The 24,187-nt window shown below is 45.0% G+C and overlaps 1 protein-coding gene across 1 annotated transcript; it reads left to right on the top strand.

Moving 5' to 3' along the window:
• The first annotated feature begins 919 nt into the window (after nucleotides 1–919).
• Nucleotides 920–23,144, top strand: PLAAT2 (phospholipase A and acyltransferase 2). Its single transcript, XM_058439706.1, has 5 exons — nucleotides 920–944; nucleotides 6,671–6,795; nucleotides 11,170–11,278; nucleotides 17,238–17,506; nucleotides 22,849–23,144. The coding sequence occupies exons 1-5, from the start codon at nucleotides 920–922 to the stop codon at nucleotides 22,948–22,950; spliced, it is 630 nt and encodes a 209-aa protein (XP_058295689.1). The 3' UTR covers nucleotides 22,951–23,144.
• The last annotated feature ends 1,043 nt before the right edge of the window (nucleotides 23,145–24,187 follow it).

Here is a 24,187-nt window from a genome sequence, read left to right as displayed (position 1 = left end):
AGACATAGAAAATTTATCAACAAGCTTACTTAATGACCATATATAATATAATTGTGGAATACAGATTCTTTTCAACGGCACACATGGAATATTGATGAGAGCTGAGCATATCTTGGGTCTTAAAGCAAGCCAACAAATTTTAGATTAGTAACATAGAAATAATCTTCTTTAACCGTAATGCAATTAATTCAGGAATCAATAGCAAGAGATAACCAGAAAAACCCTATATTTTCAGGAATTTTAGAAAATACTGCTAGATACATTATGAGTCAAAAAAAGAAAACTAATGGGAGTTAGATAATATTTAGAGCTGAATGATAATAAAAATACTAGATACCAATATTTGGACCATGCAGCTAAAGGGGTGCTTAGAAAAAATTTTATAGCATAAATCCTTACATTAAGAAAGAAAAAGGTGACTGGGTATGGTGGCTTATGCCTGTAATCCCAGCATTTTGCGAGGCTGAGGTGGGAGGATCGCTTGAGGCTAGGCGTTCAATACTACCCTGGAGAAAAGAAAAGAAAAAGAGAAAGAAAGCAAAAGAAGAAGAGAAAAAGAAAGAAAGGAAGGAGAGGTGCAAGTTAAGGAGTTAATTATCCAATTTAAGAAGACAGAAAAAGGGGAAGACAATACAAAGATATGAGCAAAAATAAATGAAGAAAAACAAGCATATAAAAGAGAGAAGGCACAGCAAATGATTTAGGAGTAAAAAAGAGACCACAACTATAGATGCTATAGAGATTAAACCAGCAAAAACAAATATTGATAAATAATTACAAAAAAATGGAGAATTTTGATGGAATTGATACATTCCAAGAAAAATGTCATCAAAATTGAACCAAGAAAAAATTTAAAAATCTAAGCGGTCCTTTGCTCATTAAAGGATAAATCAGTAGTTAACACTTTTTCCACAAAGAAATGGTGTGCCTGGATGGTTGTACAGGTGAGTTTTACCAAGGATTATGGTAACAAATGAGTGAGACCTTTATGGAGAAAATATTGAAGGACATTGAAGAAGACCTCATAAACGGAGAGAGATATATCATTCATGGATAGGAAGCCTCAATGGCATAAGTATGTCAGTTTCTTTCAAAATTCACCTATAGATTCAATGTGATTCCAAACCAAATCCCAACAAGGTCTTTCCTGGAATTGGAAGCCAGATTCTGAAATGTATTTGGAAAAGTAGAGACGCAGGGTTAGCTATTTCATTAACAAAGAAGGAACATCAGGCAGGGAGACTTGTGTTATTATTAAGGCTTATTATAAATTATTATTGTGATCAAGATAGTGTATTTTTGGTGCAGAGATAGTTAAATTGACCAATGGATTGAGCCAAATTTCCAAAACAGACCCACAAATAAATGAAACTCTAATTTACAACAGAGACAGTACTGCAGATCATGGGGGGAAAGGATGAACTATTGAGGGATTGGCAAACTTTTTTGGTAAGGGCTAGACAGCCTTATGTGGTGTTCACAGCGTCTGTTGTAATTAGTCACCTCTGCTGTGGTAGTGTAAGAGCAGCTATTGACAATACTGTATGTGAACAAATGATCATGGATATGTTCTAATAAAACTTTATGTGCATTGAGATTTAAATTTCATATAATTTTCATGGGTCATGAGTTATTAGCTTTCTTTTTATTTTTCTCAGCCATTTAAAATGCAGAAACCATTATTAGCTACTGGGCTGTGCAAAAACACGTGAAGGAGACCAGGCATGGTGGTTCACACCTATAATCCCAGCACTTTGGGAGGCTGAGGCAGGAGGATTATTTGAGCTGGGCAACATAGTGAGACCCAGTGTCTATTATAAACAAAACAAAAACAGGTGAAGGGCTCCATTTGCTTGTGGGCTATAGTTTGTTGATCCCTAACTAGTAAATGGTATTCACATATAACCACATGGACTTTGCACTGCACAGAAAAGGTCAGTTTGGGGAGAATTTTAGACTTATATGTGAAGGACAAATGTCAATTTTTATTTTTATTTTATTTTTGAGACAGAGTCTTGCTCTGTTGCCCAGGCTGGAGTGCAGTGGCATGATCTTGGCTCACTGCAACCTCTGCCCCCTGGGTTCAAGCAATTCTTGTGTCTCAGCCCCTGAGTAGCTGGGATTACAGGCATGCAACACCACGCCTGGCTAATTTTTGTATTTTTAGTAGAGATGGGTTTCACCATGTTGGCCAGGCTGGTTTTGAACTCCTGACCTCAGGTGATCCACCCACCTCGGCCTCCCAAAGTGCTGGGATTACAGGTGTGAGCCACTGTGCCTGGCCAAATGTCAATTTTTAGAAGCAAATACAGGAGAATATCTTTATGACCTTGCTGTAGTTCATAAGCACAAAAAATAAAGACAAAAAGTAAGGTACAAAGAGATAAATTTCATTACATTAGATAAGAACATCTGTTTATCAAAACATACTATGGAGCATATTAACAGTAACCTGTTCAGTAATGGTGACACACTGGGAACACTCCTAATATGGTTTGGTGGTGTCCTCACCCAAAATCTCATCTTGAATTGTAATTCCCACATGTCAAAGGCGGGACCAGGTGGAGGTAATGGGGTCATGGGGGTGGTTCCCCCATGCTGTTCTAATGATGGTACGTGAATCTTGTGAGATCTTATTTTTATTTATTTATTTTTGAGATGGAGTCTTGCCCTGTCACCAGGCCAGAGTGCAGTGGTGCGATCTTGGCTCACTGCAACCTCTGCCTCCCGGGTTCAAGCGATTCTCATGACTCAGCCTCCTGAGTAGCTGGGACTACAGGTGTGCACCACCAAACCCAGCTAATTTTTGGATTTTTAGTAGAGATGGGGTTTCACTGTGTGGGTCAGGATGGTCTTGATCTCTTGACCTCATGACCCACCTGCCTCGGCCTCCCAAAGTGCTGGGATTACAGGCATGAGCCACCGCACCTGGCCAATCTGGTGGTTTTATAAGAATCTGGCATTTCCTCTGCTTGCACTCACTCCATCCTTCTGCCCTGTGAAGAAGGTGCCTGCTTCTCCTTTGCCTTCTGCCATGATTGTAAGTTTCCTGAGGCCCCCGAGCAATGCGGAACTGTGGGTCAATTAAACCTCTTTCCTTTATAAATCAGCCAGTCTTGGGTATTTCTTCATAGCAGTGTGAGAATGGACTATATACAACCCCCAGTGATTGTTGACAGGAGTCAGGATAAGTAAACTGTGGCACATTCCCATTTGCCACATGGGAATACCATGCAAATGAATGAATAGCTATGGCCAATCAACATGGGTATGAAACCTAATATTGAACCAAAAAAATTGTTATGGAATGCTTGATGTTTGATTCTACACTTACAAACTTTAAAAATTATAAACTAAATGTATATTGTTAAGGATTACATTTATATATTATTAAGGGATGTGTTTATAAAAAATTTAAAAATCAATAGGACAATAGAGACAAAATTCAGGAGAGTGGCTACAACTGCATTAGGAGGAAGAGGAACACAGGGTTAATTTTTTTGCTAATAGCTTCATTGAGGTATAATTTATAGACTATTGACGGTGATTGTGACACCTCTGTTCTTGTCTTCTTGGTTAAAATAATTTTAACAAGAGACACAACTGTAGAGGAACAACAGAAAGCAATTTATTGCAAAAGAGAAAGAACACTCTGAAAGGTGAGTGTAAAAAGAAACAGCTGAAAGTAGTGCAAAGATAAAACTCTGAAAGATACACTCTGAAAGGTACACTCTGAAAGATAAGTCAGAGTGGGCTAATCAAGAGTGAGTCAGCAAAGACTGGCTCTGAAGGGAACTCTCTTTATGAGAGTCTTACATGATTATTCATAGGGGGTGGGAAGAGGTGTGTTCCTAGTAAGCATGTTCTGGGTGGTCCTCTGGGTGCACATGAGCAGTTGCTGTACATGCTTGTTCATACATTGCATGCCTCATTACCGTCTTAAATCTCTACCCAGGGGTGTGTTTTTTACTATTATAATGAGCAAAGGGTCATTCTGAGGACAAGCAAAGTGAAAATGCACATGCTCTCTACAGGGGAAAGTCCCCAGTGAAGATAGTTCTGCTTGGATGAGCTTGATTACAACGTGAGTGCTGAGGTTTGTTGTGTTGTTGGTGCGGTTGCTGTGTCCCAATGAACATGGTTACAGGGCTCATTGTGCTGTTGACAGTGTGGTTGCCATGTCCCAAGGACGTGGTCATCTCCTTGACTATCTATCCTGCCTCAGTACCATATAGTTCACTTACTAAAGTATATAATTCAATGCCCTTTAGCATATTCACAGTTATGAAACCATTACCACAATCAGCTTTAAAACCTTCTCATCACCTAAAAAGAAATACTGAACCTGAATCCCCTAGCCCTTCCATCCCTAAATAATCATTACAATCATGAATTTACTTTATGTCTCTGTGTGTTTTCCCATTCTTGACAGTTCAAATAAATGGAATCATATACTATATGGCTTTTGTGACCAGCTTCTTTCACTTATCATGTTTTCAAGCTTCCTCTATATTTTAGCATGTATCAGTACTTCCTTTTTATGGCTGAATAATATTACATCATACAAATATACCACATTTTGTTATTTATTCATCAGTTGATGAACATTTGGGTGTGTCACCTTTTGGCAATTATGAATAATGCTGAGTATTAGTCAGGGTTCTTCAGAGAAACAGAACAAATGGGAGGTTATCTATCTATCAAGATTTCTTTTTTTTTTTTTTGAGACGGAGTCTCGCTCTGCTGCCCAGGCTGGAGTGCAGTGGCGCCATCTTTGCTCACTTCAAGCCCCGCCTCCTGGGTTCACGCCATTCTCCTGCCTCAGCCTCTGGAGTAGGTGGAACTACAGGTGCCCGCCACCACGCCTGGCTAATTTTTTTTTTTTTTTTGTATTTTTTAGTAGAGACGGGTTTTCACCGAGTTAGCCAGGATGGCCTCAATCTCCTGACCTCGTGATCCGCCCGCCTCGGCCTCCCAAAGTGCTGGGATTACAGGCGTGAGCCACCATGCCCGGCCCCATCAAGATTTCTTACAAAAAATTAGCTCCTGCAGCAATCACGGAGGCTGAGAAGTCCCACCATCTGCTGTTTGCAGGCTAGAGACCCTGGAGACTCAGGAAAGGCAGTGGTATCATTCCGTCTGCGTCAAAAGACCTGGGAATCCAGGGAGCCGATAGTGCAAATCCCAGTATGAGGGCAGAAGATGAGGTGAGCTGTCTCAACACAAGCAGTGAGGCAGACAAAAAGGGGATGAATTCCTCATTCCTCTAGCTTTGTTCTATTCAAGCCCTCAACAGATTGATGCTCCCCACTCACATAAGGGAGGGTCATCTGCTTTACCCATTCCACCAATTCAAATGCTGATCTCATCTGGAAGCACCTCACAGACATGCCCAGAAATCACACAGCATCTGGGCACCCCATGGCCCTGTCAGATTGACACGTCAAATTAACCACCATGGCTGCTATGAACATCTGTGGACAGGTTTTTGTGGGACACAGGGCTTATTTAAGAAACTGGTTATTTTCTATTTCTTCAACTAGGTTTATTGGTACTTGATTTGTTATTATTTCTAGTGTTTTATACTTACGTTGCAATTATTCTTCTATATGGATATAAGATTTAATAAAATCCTTTATTTATTTATTTATTTATTTATTTATTTATTTATTTATTTATTTATTTATTTATTTCTGAGACATAGTCTCTCTCTGTAACCCAGGCTGGAGGGCAGTGGCATGATCTTGGCTCACTGCAACCTCTGCCTCCCAGGTTCAAGTGATTCTCGTGCCTCAGCTTCCCGAGCAGCTGGGACTACAGGTGCGTGCCACCAAGCCCGGCTAATTTTTTGTATTTTTAGTAGAGACGGGGTTTTGCCATGTTGGCTAGGCTGGTCTCGAACTTCTGACCTCAAGTGATTCACGCACCTTGGCCTCCAAAAGTGCTGGGATTACAGGCATCAGCCACTGTGCCCGGCCAAAGCCCATTAAAATTATATGTAGACCAAGATATTCCTGGCATATACATAGAAAGATAACACTGCTTCTAGAAAGGAGAACTGGGTTGCTGGAGGCTGGAGGCTGGAGGTGGGGAGAATGGAGGCTTATCTTTCCTTTTATAGCCTTTTATACAATTAAACAAATATAGAGAGCGTATATGCGAACAAAAATGTAAGTATTCCAGGCTGTAGGCCTAGAGCTCACCAGCAGGTTGGGTGTGGCCTGCCCTACCCTGTTCTGTGTCAGTAGAACTTTGTCACCTTTCCTGCTCAGCATGAACAGTAGGGAGACAGAGAATTCTCAGTCCACCGGCCCTTGATTTGCAGACTCTCCTTTCCTATAGCTCCTGGACATAATTTCCTGACACTCTGAACAGCTTGGATTCGGTGAAAAGCCACGAGCCCCAGCATGAGTACAGTGATGTTCCTCCCCAACTCCGCCCTGCATGGTCTGGTTGGTCATTGTGCCAACCCACCTGAGATCCCTTCAGCGGACAGCAGGTGGAAGCCCTCCTGCCCAGGGAGACAGGGGTGTGATGTGGTTGCAAGGGGAGGGCAGGCATAGGATGAACTGAGATTGCCGGACTGGAGGTCAGCCCCTAAAAAGATGATCAGCAAGCCCGGGTGGGACCGGCCCAGAGGGCTCTGGACAATGGGGCAGGAGATAATTAGCCAAGCCAACCCCACTGTCTCCCTCCAGAAGGAATACTTTGAAGATTGTCCCACTGCAACCCAGAGGAGAATGGAGTGGAGGTGCTGAGAGAGGCCGTCTCCATGGAGCAAGACCACGTGACCACGTGAGCTGAGGGAGTAGCTGGTCATGCAGAGGTGCTGTGGCTCCCAAAGAGTTTTCCAGTTCTGGCTCCAGTCCATCTGCATCCCCACACTAAAGTGCTTTGTTTGTTTGTTTATAGCCTGAAGAGAGTAAGTTATTGGTCCTTGCCCCCATGCCTCACAGTGAGGATGCTCAGCTCCCCCCAGCCCCACCCACCCCTTCCTGTCCAGTTTGCTCAGGACCGGACAACTATATGTAGATGACAGAAGAGATACTTATTTGGAGCTTGGGTGAGATAAGCATGCAGGTGCCTCAAAGAAGCAACCTCTACACACCCAGTACTGGGTTTTGGTTTCCATTTGGTGTGGAATGAGTGTTTCTGAACTGTGGGTGAGAGGCAGAAAGGGGAGAGTGGTTTCTATACTGCTGTCCAAGCAGGCTCACTATGTTTCCAGGTAGAGGAATGTACCTCCAATAATACAATTTGTCTAGGGCCATGGGATTTGAGGTTGGTGGAAATGTTTGCCTGTCCTGGCAACCATCATTCCCAATTTGGAGATGGGAATCTCAGTCTCTCTGGGGCTCCTCTTTCCTTTTTGAAATTTTCCCCCATGGTCTCCATCTCTATATCCTCCCTTGCCCCCACAACCACTGGATCTTGCTTGTTCCACCTGAAACTTGGTGATTGTCAGCTGTGCCCCTGACCACACTGCCACTAAGTCCTTCTCAATCTATATCCTGAGCTCTGATTCCTCTTCTATCTGGCTGATTTTCATGCCGCCTTGCCTACTTGATATGTGCTCCGCCCCTGTTTGAAGACAGGGAAAATTTTACATGAACCTTGATCTACGTTCTGTTGTTTTTTGTTTTTTGTTTTATTTTTTTGACTGAGTCTCACCCTGTCGCCCAGGCTAGAGTGCAGTGGCATGATCTCTGCTCACTGCAAGGTCCGCCTCCCGGGTTCATGCCATTCTCCTGCCTCAGCCTCCCGAGTAGCTGGGACTACAGGCACCCACCACCACGCCCAGCTAATTTTTTCTATTTTTTAGGAGAGACGGTGTTTCACCGTGTTAGTCAGGATGGTCTCGATCTCCTGACCTTGTGATCCTCCCGCCTCTGCCAAAGTGCTGGGATTACAGGTGTGAGCCACCGCACCTGGCCTACGTTCTGAAATAGTTGTATATGGGCTGGGTCACAGGGAAAGTGAAACTCAGAGCTAATTTAAGGCTGGACACAGAGTCAGCAACACACAAGACATCATCTCAAAGGAAGGATGGCTTTGGTAAGTCCCCAGAAAGCGTTTTAAAGCTTTGATTTGAGGAACAACCACCCTGTTAGTGGTGATTATGTATGTTCTCCTTGCTGGTCTATAGCTCTGGCATGGAGGGCACATGGGCACATGCTGAGTTCTGGGGGTCTAGCTCTCTCAGACACTGTGGGAAGGAACCATGGCGCTGGGTTATGACCCTGGAGGCTCCCCAGCCTCAGCTGCTGCATGGGGTCTGGTTCCACTGCGGCCAAAGTTTGGGTTTATGCTTTTCCAAGCCCTCCTCTGGCCACACTCCCAGTGGCTCTGCTAAGCCTCCTGAAGGCAGGAATGGTGGGTTCAGGGAGAGCAGCACTTGGTTTACTGCACAGGCCACCTCCTCTGTCACATCATCCTCAGTGGGTGGGATGAGCTGGCGAGGGAGGGTCCAGGGAAAGGGCTCCAGCTGTGTGGGTGGCAATGGGGGCTGTCAGAAAGGGCTCTGTCTCCCTCGCCTCCAGGCAGGGCCAGTCCCTCTACTTTCCCTTCTTGCCTCCAATTCCTTCTTAGGTTCCTTCTTCCTTCAGGCCCAATAGCAGCCACATTTCCCAAGTGCTCAGTGGTCCAGACACCATGCTAAATACTTTTATTTAATCCACACCAGGTAGTTAATAAGCAATCCTATGAAGTAGGCATAATTACTGCCAACTTCACAGATAGGAGGAATGATATTCTGGTAAGTATTAGAGAGGGGGCTACCCAAAAGTCAGAGAGGGAATTCGAACTTAGGAGGGTCTGACTCTAAAGCTTCAACTTAAAAAAGAAAGAATGTATTTAATTCCATGAGGAATATGTGAACACATTCACTTTGTTTGAAAAACCAAAACTCTAGCCTGGGCAACATAGTGAGATCCCATCTCTACAAAAAACATTAAAATTAGCCAGGGATAATGGTATGTGCTTATAGTCCTAGCTTCTCGGGAGGCTGAGGTGGGAGGATCACTTGAGCTGGGGAGGTTGAGGCTTCCTGCAGTGAGCTGTGATAGTGCCACTGCACACCAGCCTGGGTGACAAAGTGAGATCATGTCTCAAAAAGAGCCAAAAGCCAAAAACCAAAACTATTAGCATAAAAACTAATGTCCCCTTTGACCATCCTTCCCATCTGTACAGCCTTTCCCCTCTGTACAGCTTGGTGGGTATTCTTCCAAATATTTTTCTGTTTTTGCATACATTATGGCTACCTTACAAGTATAGGTTTGTAGCTTTGGGGTTTGTTGTAGTTTTAAATTGCATTCCCTGAGGACAATTCAGTTAGGAAATGCTTGAATCTTTTCCTTTATTTACCAGCTTTTGGAATAATATGGTAATTATTTTCCGTCCTCCAAAGATGCCTAGTGTTTTTAAAAAATATCCTTATGAACACGTGGGTTTTAACATACTTGATGTGTTTCAGTTTGTGTACAGTTACTATTATTATTATGTTTTGATGCTCAAATTGTCCCTTATTTGGTCAAGTTGACTCTTGACCCCTCTAGTCAAAGGCTTTACTTTTTTTTAAATTTCAAGGTTCTGGGTGGGGGGAACATGTGGTATTTGGTTACATAAATGAGTTTTTAGTGGTGATTTCTGAGATTTTGGTGCATCTATCATCTCAGCAGTGTACTCGGTACCCAATGCGTAGTCTTTTTTCTTTTTTTTTTTTTTTTTTTTTGAGATGGAGTCTCACTCTATCGCCCAGGCTGGAGTGCAGTGGCACAATCTCTGCTCACTGCAACACCTGCCTCCCGGGTTCAAGCAATTCTCATGCCTCGGCCTCCCAAGTGGGTGAGATTACAGGCGCCTGCCACTATACCCAGCTAATTTTAGTATTTTTAGTAGAGATGGGGTTTCCCCATGTTGGCCAGGCTGGTCTCGAACTTCTGACCTCAGGCGATCCACCCACCTCGGCCTCCCAAAGTGCTGGGATTATAGGTGTGAGCCACCATACCCAGCCCCAGTGTGTAGTCTTTTATTCCTCACCCACTCCCACCCTTTTCCCTGAGTCCCCAGAGTCCGTTGTATGATTCTTATGCCTTTGAATCCTCATAGCTTAGCTCCCACTTACGAGTGAGAACATGGGATGTTTGGTTTTCCATTCCTGAGTTACTTCACTTAGAATAATGATCTCCAATTCCATCCAAGTTACTTCAAATGAAAGGCTTTACTTTTAACTATAGCTCCCCACCAGACTTTGAGTTGGTTGGCACTCTCACCACCCTCAGCAGCAGTTCAACTCCTTTGTGGCCTGGCTCAGCTGAGATAGGGGGAGGAGGGGTGGCACCAGAGCATACCGGAAACAGCACTTATGTGGCAAGGGCTGTCTCCCATTCTGGGTGTGGCCAGGGCAACATTCCTCCCACCCATGCACCCTCCAGAGGGGCACTGCCCTACCACCAACTCCAACCACACCCTGCCATCCCTTGCTTTAATTTTAGCCTGAGCTCAGACTTCAGCTGCCCTGGGCTTGCCTAGGACATTCTGGGATGGTTAAAGGCATTAATGTTGGAAACATTCAGCCCTACCCTTCATTCCTGCTCTTCTACTTATTAGGCAAGTTACCTAACCTTCCTGAGACTCCATGTGCTCATTGTCAAGTAGGGGTAATGATAGTTTTCACCCAAAGGAGTGGTGTGTAATGTGGGTCAAGTGTCCGCCTGCCTCTGACCTGTTGGGCGTTGCAAGTCAGAGCTCTAGAACTTGTAGGAATCACTTGGGCTCAGGCTCATGGCAGCCCTTAAAGAGGCATTTTAGGCTTCCTTCGGAATCATGCAGTCACTAGCTGACAAAAACATACTCCGTGCATAAAATGCACTCCCACTCAGCCTGGGCACATCACTCCATCACACTCCTGTGCTGCACATTCATGAAAATCTCCCTCAAAGATACTCTCTTCATTTCCTCCTTGTCCCCTGAAGAGCACCTTTTCAGTCCTGCAGCCCCAGGAAATGGAAGTGCTTCCTACACATGTGAGGAGTGCTCCCTCCTTCCTGTTTCCTGCAGGTGATGAGCACAGGGAATCTGCAGGCTGAGCTGGGGCTCCTTGCAGGTCAGGCCCTAGAATGTTTCCTGCAGATGGCTCACCTCTGCCTGTTTCTGGTTTTTCTGTTGCAGGCCAGACCAAGACTGAGACTTGGAGACCTGATTGAGATTTCTCGCTTTGGCTATGAGCACTGGGCCATCTATGTGGGAGATGGCTATGTGGTCCATCTGGCTCCCCCAAGTAAGGATGGGTTCTCTTTTTAAGCACAAGCGTTGAGATCAAGAATGTGAAGAGATGCACAATTATGTGCTTGTCCTCACTTCAGGGTCTAGCAGAGTAGGCACTCAATACATAATGCTGAATGAATTGTGCTTTTTCCTGCTAGATGTAGCAACTGCTATTCTTCTTTTGCAGTAGATTGGTGGAGAGACTATTGACTTTTATTCCATTATAGAGTGGGGTTCAGTCTGAACCAACTCATTGTAGTTGGTGAGCATCCCTCCATGGGATCTCCTATGTATTTGTTATTCTGGAGGTACAAGCAAGAGTAAGAAGCAGTTGCTTCCTTCAGATAGCGTACAACTGAGCACATAGTATAATGGAAGGAGCGCGTAGGACTCCCACCTCAACAGAACCAGTTTGGAATCGTGGCTCCTCTGCTTACAGACTGTGTGCCTTGAGCATGCGGCTTCACATCACTAAGTTCAGCTGTACCTTCTACAGAGCGGGGATGAGAATCCCTATATCCTACCTCATGGAGGGATGAAATGAAGGAAGGTACAGGAAAGCACTGGTGCAAGGCCTGGCCAGGGACTAAAGCAACCTCCCTTTCCATCTGAAGCATCATGGCATCAAAGAAAATGCCAAAATACTGGAAACTACTCAAGTGCAAGACAGCAGGGGGTTGGTCAAGTAAAATAGATATACCTGTATATAATGGAATGCTATACAGCCATTAAAATAGTTGTACAGCAGATGTATATATACACATCTATATATACACACATAGATGTATATCTATCTACATATATAGATGTATATATATACATGTGTATAGATGTATATATATCTACATATATAGATGTTCTGAGTTTCACTTTCCCTGTGACCCAGCCCAAGTTTGTGTGTGTATATGTACACATACAGATTTAACTCTTTTTTTTTTTTTTTTCTTTTTGAGACAGAGTCTTGCTCTGTCGCCAGGCTAGAGTGCAGTGGTGCAATCTCGGCTCACTGCAACCTCTGCCTCCTGGGTTCAAGTGATTCTCCTGCCTCAGCCTCCCGAGTAGCTGGGACTACAGGTGCCCGCCACCACTCCCAGCTAATTTTTTGTATTTTTAGTAGAGACGGGGTTTCACCATTTTGGCCAGGATGGTCTCCATCTCTTGACCTCGTGATCCACCCACCTCAGCCTCCCAAAGTGTTGGGATTACAGGTGTGAACCTCTGCGCCCGGCCCAGATATAATTCTTATAGAGATTGTCATGATGAGTCAGTGGCTGCTGACAAACATTTAAGACTCTTGAGAGAATACAGTGCATAACACGTATTATCAATATGACTAATAGGAAGATATGTATATGTACACATACAGACGGGCTGAGTCGCAGGGGAAGTGAAACTCAGAGCATCTATTTATGTCGATATATATGCAACTCTTTTCAAGAGTTGTAGAAATACTGATACTTATATATGTATATATACACATATATGTCTATGTATAGATGTGTATATAAATGAAATCAAATCAAGCTAGAGAAATTTTAAAGGCTTGTTGCATATACAAAAGGACAGTTCTCGAATCCAGAGACTTTGAACTAAAATGACAAGAAGCTTGGCTCACAGCAATGATAGCTCAGTTTATAGTTATATAAATGAAGAAGTACATTGTTTTCTGTTGTAGTTGACTAGAGACTTACATACTTTTAAGGTAGCAGTGCTGCATAAGCTTACTTATTTGTATCTGAGTGGTGAAACTGTGAGGTCATGTCGACATGTGCCTTTAAACAATTTGGATATGCCCTGGTTACTAGGTCCAATTACAGGCTATAATAGGCTATAGGTCTACTTTTTCCTTTATGTTTTTGGGTGAGAAAAGCCTGATTGTTCCATTCACAGACAAACATGTAGAGGGCTTAGAATAGTTGGGGAGTCCTAGTGTGAAAGGGTTCTGTAAAGCCCGTTTAAGTTCAGTAAAGGTCTTCTCATGTTTTATTTTCCATGGAAGAAGTTCCTCAGTGCTATTTTTGGTTAGTTAATAGAGTGAAGATGGCTGGGCAGAGTGGTTCATGCCTATAATCTCAGCACTTTGGGAGACTGAGGTGGGTGGATCACTTGAGGTCAGGAGTTCAGGACCAGCTTGGCCAACATGGCAAAACCCCATCTCTACTAAAAAAAAAATTCAAAAATTAGCTCGGTGTGGTGGTGCATGCCTGTAGTCCCAGCTACTTGGGAGGCTGAGTCATGAGAATCACTTGAACCTGGGAGGCAGAGGTTGCAGTAAGCCAAGATTGAACCACTGCACTCCAGCCTGGGTGACAGAGTGAGACTCTGTCTCAAACAAAACAAAACAAAACAAAACAAAACAAAACAAAACAAAGCATCAGATCTCATGAGATTCACTTACTATCATTAGAACAGCATGAGGGAAACCACCCACATGATCCTATTACCTCTACCTGGTCCCGCCCTTAACATATGGGGATTACAATTCAAGGTAAGATTTTGGGTGGGGACACGCCAAACCATATCAGGGGTGTTCCCAGTGTGTCACTATTACTGAACAGCCTACTGTTAATACTCTCCACAAGCCTTCTGGCATACACAAAAAAAAGAGAGTGGAGAGGCCAATAGAGAATAATTTGGGCTCCAGGACTCGCAATATCCTGCAAGCCTGAGGAATCTCTAAGTTGTCTTTCTGTTACAGGTCAAGGATAATTTTGGATATTATTTGTGTTCTTTCTGGGCACAGAAATATTCCTTTTTTAGCTAAATTATGACCTAGATAACGAACCATCTCTTATGAAAGTTGAAGCTTATCTTGAAAGATCTTATACCCCTTATGAGCTAGTTGTTATAAGAGATATATTGAGTAAATTTCTGAGTCCTCTTTAGATGAAGAACACGGAAACAAATCATCTACATATTCCATTTCTGGGAAATTTCAGGGGTTTTAAATTTTTATGTAAAACTTGTGAAAAGTATATGGGAGCCTCAGTAATACTATCCAAGTACACTGTTGACTTCTCCAAGTAAAATTAAAAAAATACTGACTTTCTCTGTCTACTGGGATGCTAAAGAAAGCAGAGCATAAGTCCACAATGTTGACATAGCTTGAGTTTTGTTTATGGTTACAGCTAGCATTTTGGGGAAACTTTCTCTTTAACTGTGTGCATGTGTTTAGTTTTAAAAAAATTAGACTTATTTAAGAATAATTTACAAATAGTAAAATTTATCCTTTTTAGTATGCAATTCTATGAGTTTTGACAAATGCACATGACTATGTAACCATCACCATAATCACCATAATCTAGTTATAGAATAACTCCCTAATATTCTCTGTTTAGCTGAACCCATGGTTGGAGTGGCCCCAAAAGTGGTGTCAGGGGAGTTTCTTCAGGGGACTGTCCCCGGAAATCCTGAGATGGGGCCAGTTCGGATTCCAAAGAAAGAAGCACTAAATGCCAGGCTGATCAGTCCAAAGCATTTATTAGCGGAACTTATATGCAGAGGGCTGAAGTGTCACAGTAGATGTTCTTCCCAGGAATGTCTGGAACAAGGTGGTTGGGTTATGTGGTTTACACGAGGGTTTAAAGAATTTGGTTCAAAGCTGGGGCTAGTTTCTATGTGCTTAGCAACACATTTGCTCTTTCAGTGTTTCATGCAACAACCTCAACAACTTTATCAGTGCCTGGGAATGAATGTTAAAGGCTCCAGCTTGGGTTCAAGCTTGCAGAGGGCAACACGCAGCTAGCTGGGTCACAGAGTGTCAAGGCATTCTGTATTACTCAGTCAGGACAAACAAAGAAAGTGGGGGAAAATTGGGGGACACTACACCTCATCCTCCTAAAATTCTCCCATGCCCCTTTGTTGTCAACCCCCATATATACGCTCACACCTCCAGCTCCTGGCAAGCTATGGTCTTTTCTCTGTCCCTATAGTTTTGCCTTTTCCAGAATGTCATATAACTGAAACCATACAGAATGTAGTCTTTTGTGTCCAGTTACTTTAACTTAATGCATTTGAGGTTGATGTGTGTTGTAGCATGTGTTAGTACTTTGTTCCTTTTTATTGCTAAATAGTATTCCATTGTATGGATTTACTGCCATTTATTTATTCATTGAATGACATTTGGGTGATTTTCAGTTCTTTACAATAATCATTAGAGCCACTATAAATATTCCCATGCAGGGTTTTTTTTTGTATGTGTGAACACAGATTTTTATTTCTTCTGGGTATATACCTAGGAGTGGGATTGTAGGGTCATACGGTAAGTGAATATTTAGTTTAATAAGAAACTGGTGAATTGTTGTCCAAAGTACCTCACCAGCAATACAGGAAAGGGCGCTATCTATTGGGGAGAAGGAAGAACCCCATCCCAGAACTGAGAGACTGAGGGGCAGGAATAGGAGAGTGAGAGGAAAAGGGGAAAGAGAGGGGCATGGGGGAGACCGACGGGTGGAAATAGGAGGTGAGATGTTGGAAGACTAGGGGCAGAGATAGGAAAACTATGGGGCAGAAAACAGAATCTTAGAAGCCAAGAAGGGGAGACATCAGGTTAGGGGATACAAAGGGTCGGAGATGGAGGAGACAGTGTATTTTTCTCATGAAAAAGAATAAATTATTGGTGACATATTTTTATACCTGTATTAATCTTGTTTCCTCAGCTCCCCTTCTTTTTAGGATCTGCAGTCCATCCAGGCAAGACTGGGTGCTGACTCCTCTGTTTTTCTCCTTGGCAGAGGGTCTCTCTGGTCCCCATTCCTGCTCCTGTAGCTGGAGTGAGCTGGGACCAAGACATTTGTTTAAATGTCCTTTGGAAAAGAAAATAAAAATCAGGAAAGGAAAGTGTGAATGCACACGTAAGTTTAGAAGCTGGCCATTAGATAAACTGGCTGTTCAGAAACTGACATTACAACAGGCTTTCTCTAAGCTGGGCTGCTTCTAGCAGGGTCCATTGTAGACTCCTGCGTCCATCAGGCCCTCCCTGAGGGTTCTGGGTACTGTCACTTGGCCACTGTTTCATTTCAGCTTCCCGGGAGTCTGGGGTCCCCTTTAGAGGCCAATTGGAGAATTTAAAGCTGGAGGGCATGGACATCCCCTGGCCTAGTTCCTCTAATTTGAAAATGATGAAACCAGGGTCCCAAGATGAGAAGGGCTTTTTCTGAAGACACACGGCAAGAGAGCCACGGCCAGGACCTGGGGACCCTGGATTCCCGGGACAGGCTTCTGTCTTGTTCAGCTGTTTCCTTTCCTACTGTTTCAAAATGCCACCCTCACCTACTGGAGCTCTCACAGCACTGGCTCAGGGCAATGGAGTGACATTTTCTTTTCTTTACCTTTTTGGAGACAAGGTGTCACTCTGCTGCCCAGGCTGGAGCGTAGCGGCACAATCACAGCTCACTGCAGCCTGTAATTTCTGCGCTAAAGCAATCCTCCAGCCTCGCCCCTGGAGTAGCTAGAATTACAGGTATGTGCTGCCATGCCCAGCTAATTTTTTAATTTTTATTTTTAGAGACAGGAGTTTTAGCATATTGTGCAAGCTGGTCTGCAACTCCTGGCCTCACGTGTTCCTCCTGCCTTGGCCTTCCAAAGTGCTGAGATTACAGGCACCTGGCCTGGAGTGACTTTTTCTAAGCCACAAGCTAGTGAGAGGCAGTTGGGACTATGGCCTGGGGCTCTTCTGCCTCCTCTCTTTGCCCTGTACCACTCTGCCTTGACTGTTGACTCTTTCAGGTATATCTGAACTCACGTGGTCCTTTAGAGCTCAGGTTATTTACTTTAGAAATGAGGAAACTAGAGCCTAGGGACCTTCTCCAAAGTCACCCAGTCTTCCCTGTTTTCAAGTTTGAGGCCAGGTAGGATGGACAAGTCCTTCCACAGCTCCTCCTTCTTGACGGTGCTCGGGGCCGTGAGGCTGCTTGGCTTCCAGCTCTGAGCCCCCCAGGCCCTGCCCAGGACTGAACTCACTGTTTGCACAGGTGAAATTGCTGGAGCTGGTGCGGCCAGTGTCCTGTCTGCCCTGACCAACAAAGCCATAGTGAAGAAGGAACTGCTGTCTGTGGTGGCTGGGAGAGACAACTACAGGGTCAATAACAAACACGATGGCAGATACACACCACTGCCTTCCAACAAAATCGTCAAGCGGGCAGAGGAGTTGGTGGGGCAGGAGTTGCCTTATTCGCTGACCAGTGATAACTGCGAGCACTTCGTGAACGATCTGCGCTATGGCGTCTCCCGCAGTGACCAGGTGCGTCCTCAGCCTGCGTTTCCTTCCCAGGAGCCAGGCCACTCCCTCAGCTGCCAGAGGCTGGGTCCCTGCTGGGGCCAGGGTGGGATGGAAATAGACATGAGCAAGACAAAGTAGCAGATATGAAACCCTTGTCCTTGAGGGTGTCACATTTGGGGTGGGGACAAGGGTGGGGAGATAGGCAAGTCGGCAATGTAGACCAGTGCAGTGGGTTGGGGGGTGGCCACAGAAGGGAGTCACAGCCTGAAACAGCCCTCCACAGCCCTAGAGGCAGGCTTTATGATTCCCACTTTACAGATGGGGAAACTGAAGCTCACTGTGCTTAAGTAACTTGTCCAAATTCATTAAACTCCTAGTTATTGAGTCTCTAGTCCATGTCAGCCATGGTGAAGAGCAGGGGAGTTAAACCTACATGTGTTCTCTCCAAGGGCCCTGATCAAGGAAGGCTTTGTAGAAGAGGTAACACCTGAGCCCAGCCTGATTTAATTATTTTGATTAATCTGAAAGAAAATGAGCTGGAGATTACCAGGGAACCAGGGCAATAAGGAGTGTAGGCAGAGGGAACAGCGTGAGCCAGGAAGGGGAAAAGCCGAGGTCATGTTGGGCAATTTTTTTCTGTAAAGGGCCAGATAGTAAATATCTTAGATTTTGTGAGCCAGGTGGTCTCTGTCTTATTACCGTGCTGCCATAGCTTTGCAGCACAAAAGCAGCCACAGAAAATATATAAATGAACAGGTGAGACTGTCTTCCTATAAGTGTATTATTTATTTTTTACAAAAATAGTTCACAGGTTGGATTTGACCCATGGGCCATAGTTGGCCAACTTTTGGATACAGGGTCTCATAAACTTTTTTTTTTTTTTTTGATACAGAGTCTCACTCTGTCACCCAGACTGCAGTATATCACGTGGAGTTTGATCATGGCTCACTGCAGCGTCGACCTCCTGGGCTCAAGCAATCCTCCCACCTCAGTCTCCTGAGCGGCTGGGACTACAGGAATGTGCCACTATGCCTGGCTAATTTTTGTATTTTTCTGTAGAGACGAGGTTTTGCCATGTTGTCCAGGCGGGTCTCGAACTCCTGGGCTCAAGCAATCTGCTTGACTCGGCCTCCCTTGGGATTACAGGCGTGAGCCACCACACCCAGTCCAAGATAACTTAAAAAACCACATATCCCCTCATACATTCTTAGATGACATCAAACACTTTAAAAAAATCATAAATGTAAAAAATTTGTAAAGGAAAGGACGGATTTTGGTATATTGCATATTACATATTTGTGTACATCTTTTCTTCACAATCTTGGAGTTGCACATTTAGTGCATTCAGTTAGGGAAAAATGTCTTCCGTGTAGTTTAAATAGCCAAGCCAGGTGTTATTGCCAAACCAATCAGCCTAATCAGGCTTATTTTGATGTTCAGAAAAAAACTGACAATTTTTCAATTCAAATGAGTGTGTTAATGCACAGTTGTATGATAACCATCTCACTTTAGAATTCTCATTCTAAAGTGGCAGACAGATGAGGCAGGAGCCTCGATGTGGTTGCCTATTCATTTCTGAAGCCCTGTCTGTTTAGGAGCAATGCATTCTTAAATCCTCCCTTACTGGTGACTAGGAGTGTTTACACCTTAGCCTGTGCACCATAGATTCAGGGTGTGGGAGGATTTAGCTGTTCTGTTTTATGATAGGAGAAGGAGAGGTGATATAAAGGGGAGATGGGCAAGGAAAATCCACACCTTCTGGAAACAAGTACCCCAGGAGAGAGCCCACACTATTAACTGAGAGCCTGCCAGGCCACGCTGGGCACTGGGGCATGGTGGGACATGCTCTGGTACTCAGACCCTGTTGACAGGGTCTCCCCTCTGTTGAGCTGAGGAGGGTAGACCTATCTCTGGATGGGAGGGGTGTCGGAAGGGGGTTGGGGGTGAGCTGCCTTATCATGCATCTAAAAGCTCTTCTATAGGCTGTGCAGAAGCCACAAAATCAATCTGGAAGACCTCAATTTTAGGAAGTGGTTGGCCCTCTGCTGTGCTTCTGAGGGGTCAGAACTCAAGCCAACGGGGAAGACTCAGGGGAGGCAGTTTTCTTTTATTTAGTTTGTCCCTTGTCCTGGAGCCTCTCTTGTTGAACTTCATCTCCTGCAGGTCTCCCATTAACTTGCTTTTCTTTCTTCCTCTCCCTCCTTCCTTCTCATCTGACTGTCTGTCTGGAAAGACCCTCCTCTCTCTGTCTCTAGCTCTCGCTCTATAAGAAAGCGGACTTGTTAAAGCTGCAGGACTCTTGGCACACAACAACGCCATCCAGCCCCTGCTCTAATAGATGACCAAGCTCTAGCACTGCTTCTAGCAAAATAAGTCTGTGTCCGTAGGATGACCCCAGCCCCCCGATAAATGCCTGCCTAAGAAAGCTCTCTGCTGCCAGGAGAATTTACCATTTGTTCTAACCAATACCTGACAAAGACCCTGACCCTTTCTTAGACTGTTTATTAAAAAGGACTTATAATTATGAATCCTTCCTCTGTCCCTTTGAAACGTAGATACAGCCATCTCTTGGTATCCATGGGTGAGGGAGGGATTGATTCCAGGAGCCCCTGAGGACACCAAAATCCATGGATGCTCAAGTCCCTTGGATAAAATGGTGTGATATTTGCATACAACCTGTGCACATCCTCCCATGTACTTATTTTATTTTAGAGACGGCATCTCACTCTGTCACCCAGGCTGGAGTGCAGAGGTGCTTCACTGAAATATGATCTCAGCTCATTGCAGCCTCGACCTTCCTGGGCTCAGGGGATCCTCCCACCTCAGCTTCCTGAGTAGATGGGACTACAGGCACACGCCACCACACCCAGCTAATTTTTGTATTTCTTTTTTGTGGCAATGGGGTTTCACCATATTGCCCAGACGGGTTGCAAACTCCTGGGCTCAAGTGATCCACCTGCCTTGGCCTCCCAAACTGCTAGGATTACAGGCATGAGCCACTCATAATTACTCACAATACTCAATGCAGTGTAAATGCTATGTAAGTAGTTACACTGTATTTTTAAAATGTGTATTTTTTTTTTTGTTCTTTAAAAATTTTTTTTTCCAAATGTTTTCAATCCACAATTGATTGGATCCATGGATGTGGAATCCATGGATATGGAGGGCTGACTGTATATCTCTTACCACTCTGAAGTGTCTTCCTCAAGGACCTGAGAGCCAGTCCTTTGAAATATAATCATCAGGAAGGATAGAGCCTCTGTCCCCAGTCTCTGTGGGAGGGTAGAATCCTAACTTTGATAATTGCTAGCTAGCAGACACAGCTGGCCTCATCGCATATTCAGGGACTAACCCTTTGTAATATTTCACCTCCCTGAGTCTACTGAGCCCTCGCTCACCCGTCTCCCTTTAAAATGTCAGTCACTTCTGCACAAATTGGAATGGAGCTCAGCTCTTTCCCTGCTGTCAGTAGAGACTGAATCAAATCTGTTTTTGCTGTTTTAAGTTATGTCTGGCTTTGTTTATCTTTGACACTTGGAAACGATTCTGAGTGTATTTGAATAAAATGGTTCTTTTTTCCCCTTTCTTTTCCCCAGTCACTCACATGCTTCAAATTCACTGATACTCCACAGAAATCTGTTGTTTGGTCGCTGGTTTAAATATTTGTTTCCCTGTCTGTGAAGGGCTTAAGTGCCCCTGTTGGGAAGTCAGGCAGATCTGAGCCTTGTCACTTGTCAGCTGTGTGGCTTTGTGTGAGTTCTTTTTTTCTTTTCTTTTTCTTTTTTTTTTTTTTGAGACATAGTCTCACTCTGTCACCAACGCTGGAGTGCAGTGGCGTGATCTTGGCTCACTGCAACCTCTGCCTCCAGGGTTCAAGCAATTCTCCTGCCTCAGCCTCCCGGGTAGCTGGGATTATAGGCACCCGCCACCATGCCTGGCTAATTTTTGTTTTTTTAGTAGAGACGGGGGTCTCACCATGTTGGCCAGGCTGGTCTCGAACTCCTGACCTCAGATGATCTGCCCACCACAGCCTCCCAAAGTGCTGGGATTACAGGCGTGAGCCACTGCACCCGGCCTTTGCGTGAGTTCTTTACACTGTCCATCCTCAGTCTTCTCCTCTGGAAAGTAGCAATTAGAATCACTACCTCCTAGAGTTGGCAGGCAGATTACAAAAATACTGGGCCTGGAGAGTTCCCAGCACAGTGCCGATATCTAGAAAGCAGCCATTCTCACAGTCTTCACCCCCACCCCCTACCCTGTGTTGTTTCCCCTAGTCGCTCCACTGCCGGTCTCTCAGAGACAGTGGCCCAGGCAGGGGCAGACCCACAGGATCGCAGCAGGCTGTCTCCGCTAGCTCCCAAAAGCTGTGCCGAGCACACCAACCCTCGGGGGTCGGCCTCACATCTCTGTGGTTTTTTTTCAGAGTATCCTCTTCCTTTCGCAGAACCATTTCCTGCCAGCACATAAGTGAGACAATCTTACTCATTAAAGCACACCCTCAATGCTCCTCACGGGCCAGCATTCGTTCCGCAGATGAATTATGAGTGCCGACTCTGTGCCTGGCAGTGGGATCAGCACCTGGGACATTGAGACCAATCCAGGCGAGCTCCCTGCCCTCAAGCCTGTGTAGTGAGAGTTCCCAGGGGTGATTTCCCAACTTTATATCTGCCTCAAGGGCCCCAGTCAGCCAGCCCTGACCTAGAACATTGGGGCACTGCCCCTCTGTCCTTGCTGGGGGTTTTATTATGCTTTTTGCTTAAATTATTATTATTATTTTTTAAGACAGGGACCCACTCTGTCACCCAAGCTGGAATGCAGTGGTGCAATCTTGGTTCACTGCAACCTCCGCCTCCTGGGCTCAAGTGATCTTCCTGCCTCAGCCTCCTGAGTAGCTGGGACTACAGGTGTGCACCACCTGGACTCAGCTATTTTTTTTTTTTTCTGTATTTTTTTGTAGAGATGGGGTCTCACCATGTTGCCTAGGCTGGTCTTGAACTCCTGGGCTCAAGCCATTGGCCCATCTCAGCCTCCCAAGGTGTGAGGATTGCAGGTGTGAGCCACTGCGCCCGACCTATTATGCTTTTAATACCCACAGGTTGCATCTGCTTTTCCTCCTTTGACTCTGTATATCACGCCTATGGCTTCGTTCTTCCATTCATTCTGTGCCCACCAGACATCTCCACTCCTCTTTCCTGGGTGGCCTGACCTCTTGGCATCCCCTCTCCCAGCCAATATTTGTTCCCTCTGTGATTCAAATGAAGAGGACTGGGCCAGATGAGTCTTTCCTGAGCTGTAGTTTCCTGGTGTAGGTATCGTGGTCCCACCCTGATGCTGAGTGTGCTCTCCTTTCTCTTCTGCTGCAGGTCACTGGTGCAGTCACGACAGTAGGTGTGGCAGCAGGCGTGCTGGCTGCCGCAGGCCTTGTGGGGATCCTGCTGGCCAGAAGCAAGCGGGAAAGGCAATAAATCCAAGAAATTGTCCCAACAACAACCAATTCTTACGGAGGAATATTATTTAGCCAGCAGGAGTGGAGTTTGGTTTACTGATTTTACTGTTTTGTGTTCATGAATCTTTATTTTAATGGAGTTAAAAGCATAGGAAAATGTATTTGGAAATGCAGCTTAGTATGAATTCCATTAAAGACACAATTGGGCTCTGCTATGGACTGAATGCTTGTGTTTCTCTCACACCCCAAATTCATATGTTGAACTCTAACTCACCTGTGGGATGGTATCGGAGGTGGGGTCACTGGGAGGTAATTAGGTTGTGAGGGTACAGCCTCTAGGATGGAATTAGTGTTCTTATATGAAAAGGAAGAGACTAGACCGGACACAGTGGCTCATGCCTGTAACCTGAGCACTTTGGGAGGCCAAGGCGAGAGGATCACCTGAGGTCAGTAGTTCGAGACCAGCCTGGCCAATGTGGTGAAACTCCATCTCTACTAAAAATACAAAAATTGGCCAGGCGTGGAGGCAGGTGCCTGTAATCTCAGCTACTGGGGAGGCTGAGGCACGAGAATTGCTTGAACCCGGGAGGCAGAGGTTGCAGTGAGCCAAGATCATGCCATTGTACTCCAGCCTGGGCGACAGAATGAGACCCTGTCTCAGAAAAAAAAAAAAAAAGAAAAGGAAGAGACCAGAGCTCACGCTCTCTCCACCACATGAGGACCTAGTGAGAAGGTGGCTGTCTGCAAGCCAGGTAGATTCTCCAGGTGCTCTCAGCATAGCTGTCACCCTGACAAGTGGCTGCCCTGAGCACTTACTCCCTCCCTCCCTCCACCTCCCCAGGGAAGCACAGGTCTCCCCCTGGAGGATGCTTCTGGGGTGCATCCGCCATCTTTGGTCACACCAATTTCTTCACAGGAAGTGAGAGAATGGGGGGCTGAGCAGCTCCTGACCTTTCTGCCCACAGCTTCAAGCTTGCACTGAGTGCTGCTGCTCCAAGGCCTGAGCCTATGAAATCTGCAGCGGGCAGACAGGAGCTGTCCTGGGATATCAAGCAAGGCAGAGAGTGAGACTGCCCATGCAGGTCTCATCAGAGAACATTCCAGTGGCCTGGCCCAAACAACTGACTTTTGGGTCAAATTGACTTGAAGGGAATCCAGAGCCTTCACTTAGTGGCTGTGCGACCTTGGGTCAGTGGCTTAGACTCTGAGTCTAGTTTCTGTCCACACAGTATTAAAACTGCCCACCTCCCGGGAAC

This window comes from Hylobates moloch, unplaced genomic scaffold, assembly GCF_009828535.3.
Source record: "Hylobates moloch isolate HMO894 unplaced genomic scaffold, HMol_V3 SCAFFOLD_5, whole genome shotgun sequence".
Classification (NCBI taxonomy): domain Eukaryota; kingdom Metazoa; phylum Chordata; class Mammalia; order Primates; family Hylobatidae; genus Hylobates; species Hylobates moloch.
The sequence above is the reverse complement of the archived record's forward strand: the minus strand, read 5'-3'. Positions and strand labels throughout refer to the sequence as shown.

Coding starts and splice junctions, on each gene's coding strand:
- PLAAT2 (XM_058439706.1), top strand. CDS start 920: ATGGTGTGCCTGGATGGTTGTACAG. Junction 945..6,670: donor GTGCCTGGATGGTTGTACAG/GTGAGTTTTACC, acceptor GGAGATAATTAG/CCAAGCCAACCCCACTGTCT. Junction 6,796..11,169: donor GAGCAAGACCACGTGACCAC/GTGAGCTGAGGG, acceptor TTTCTGTTGCAG/GCCAGACCAAGACTGAGACT.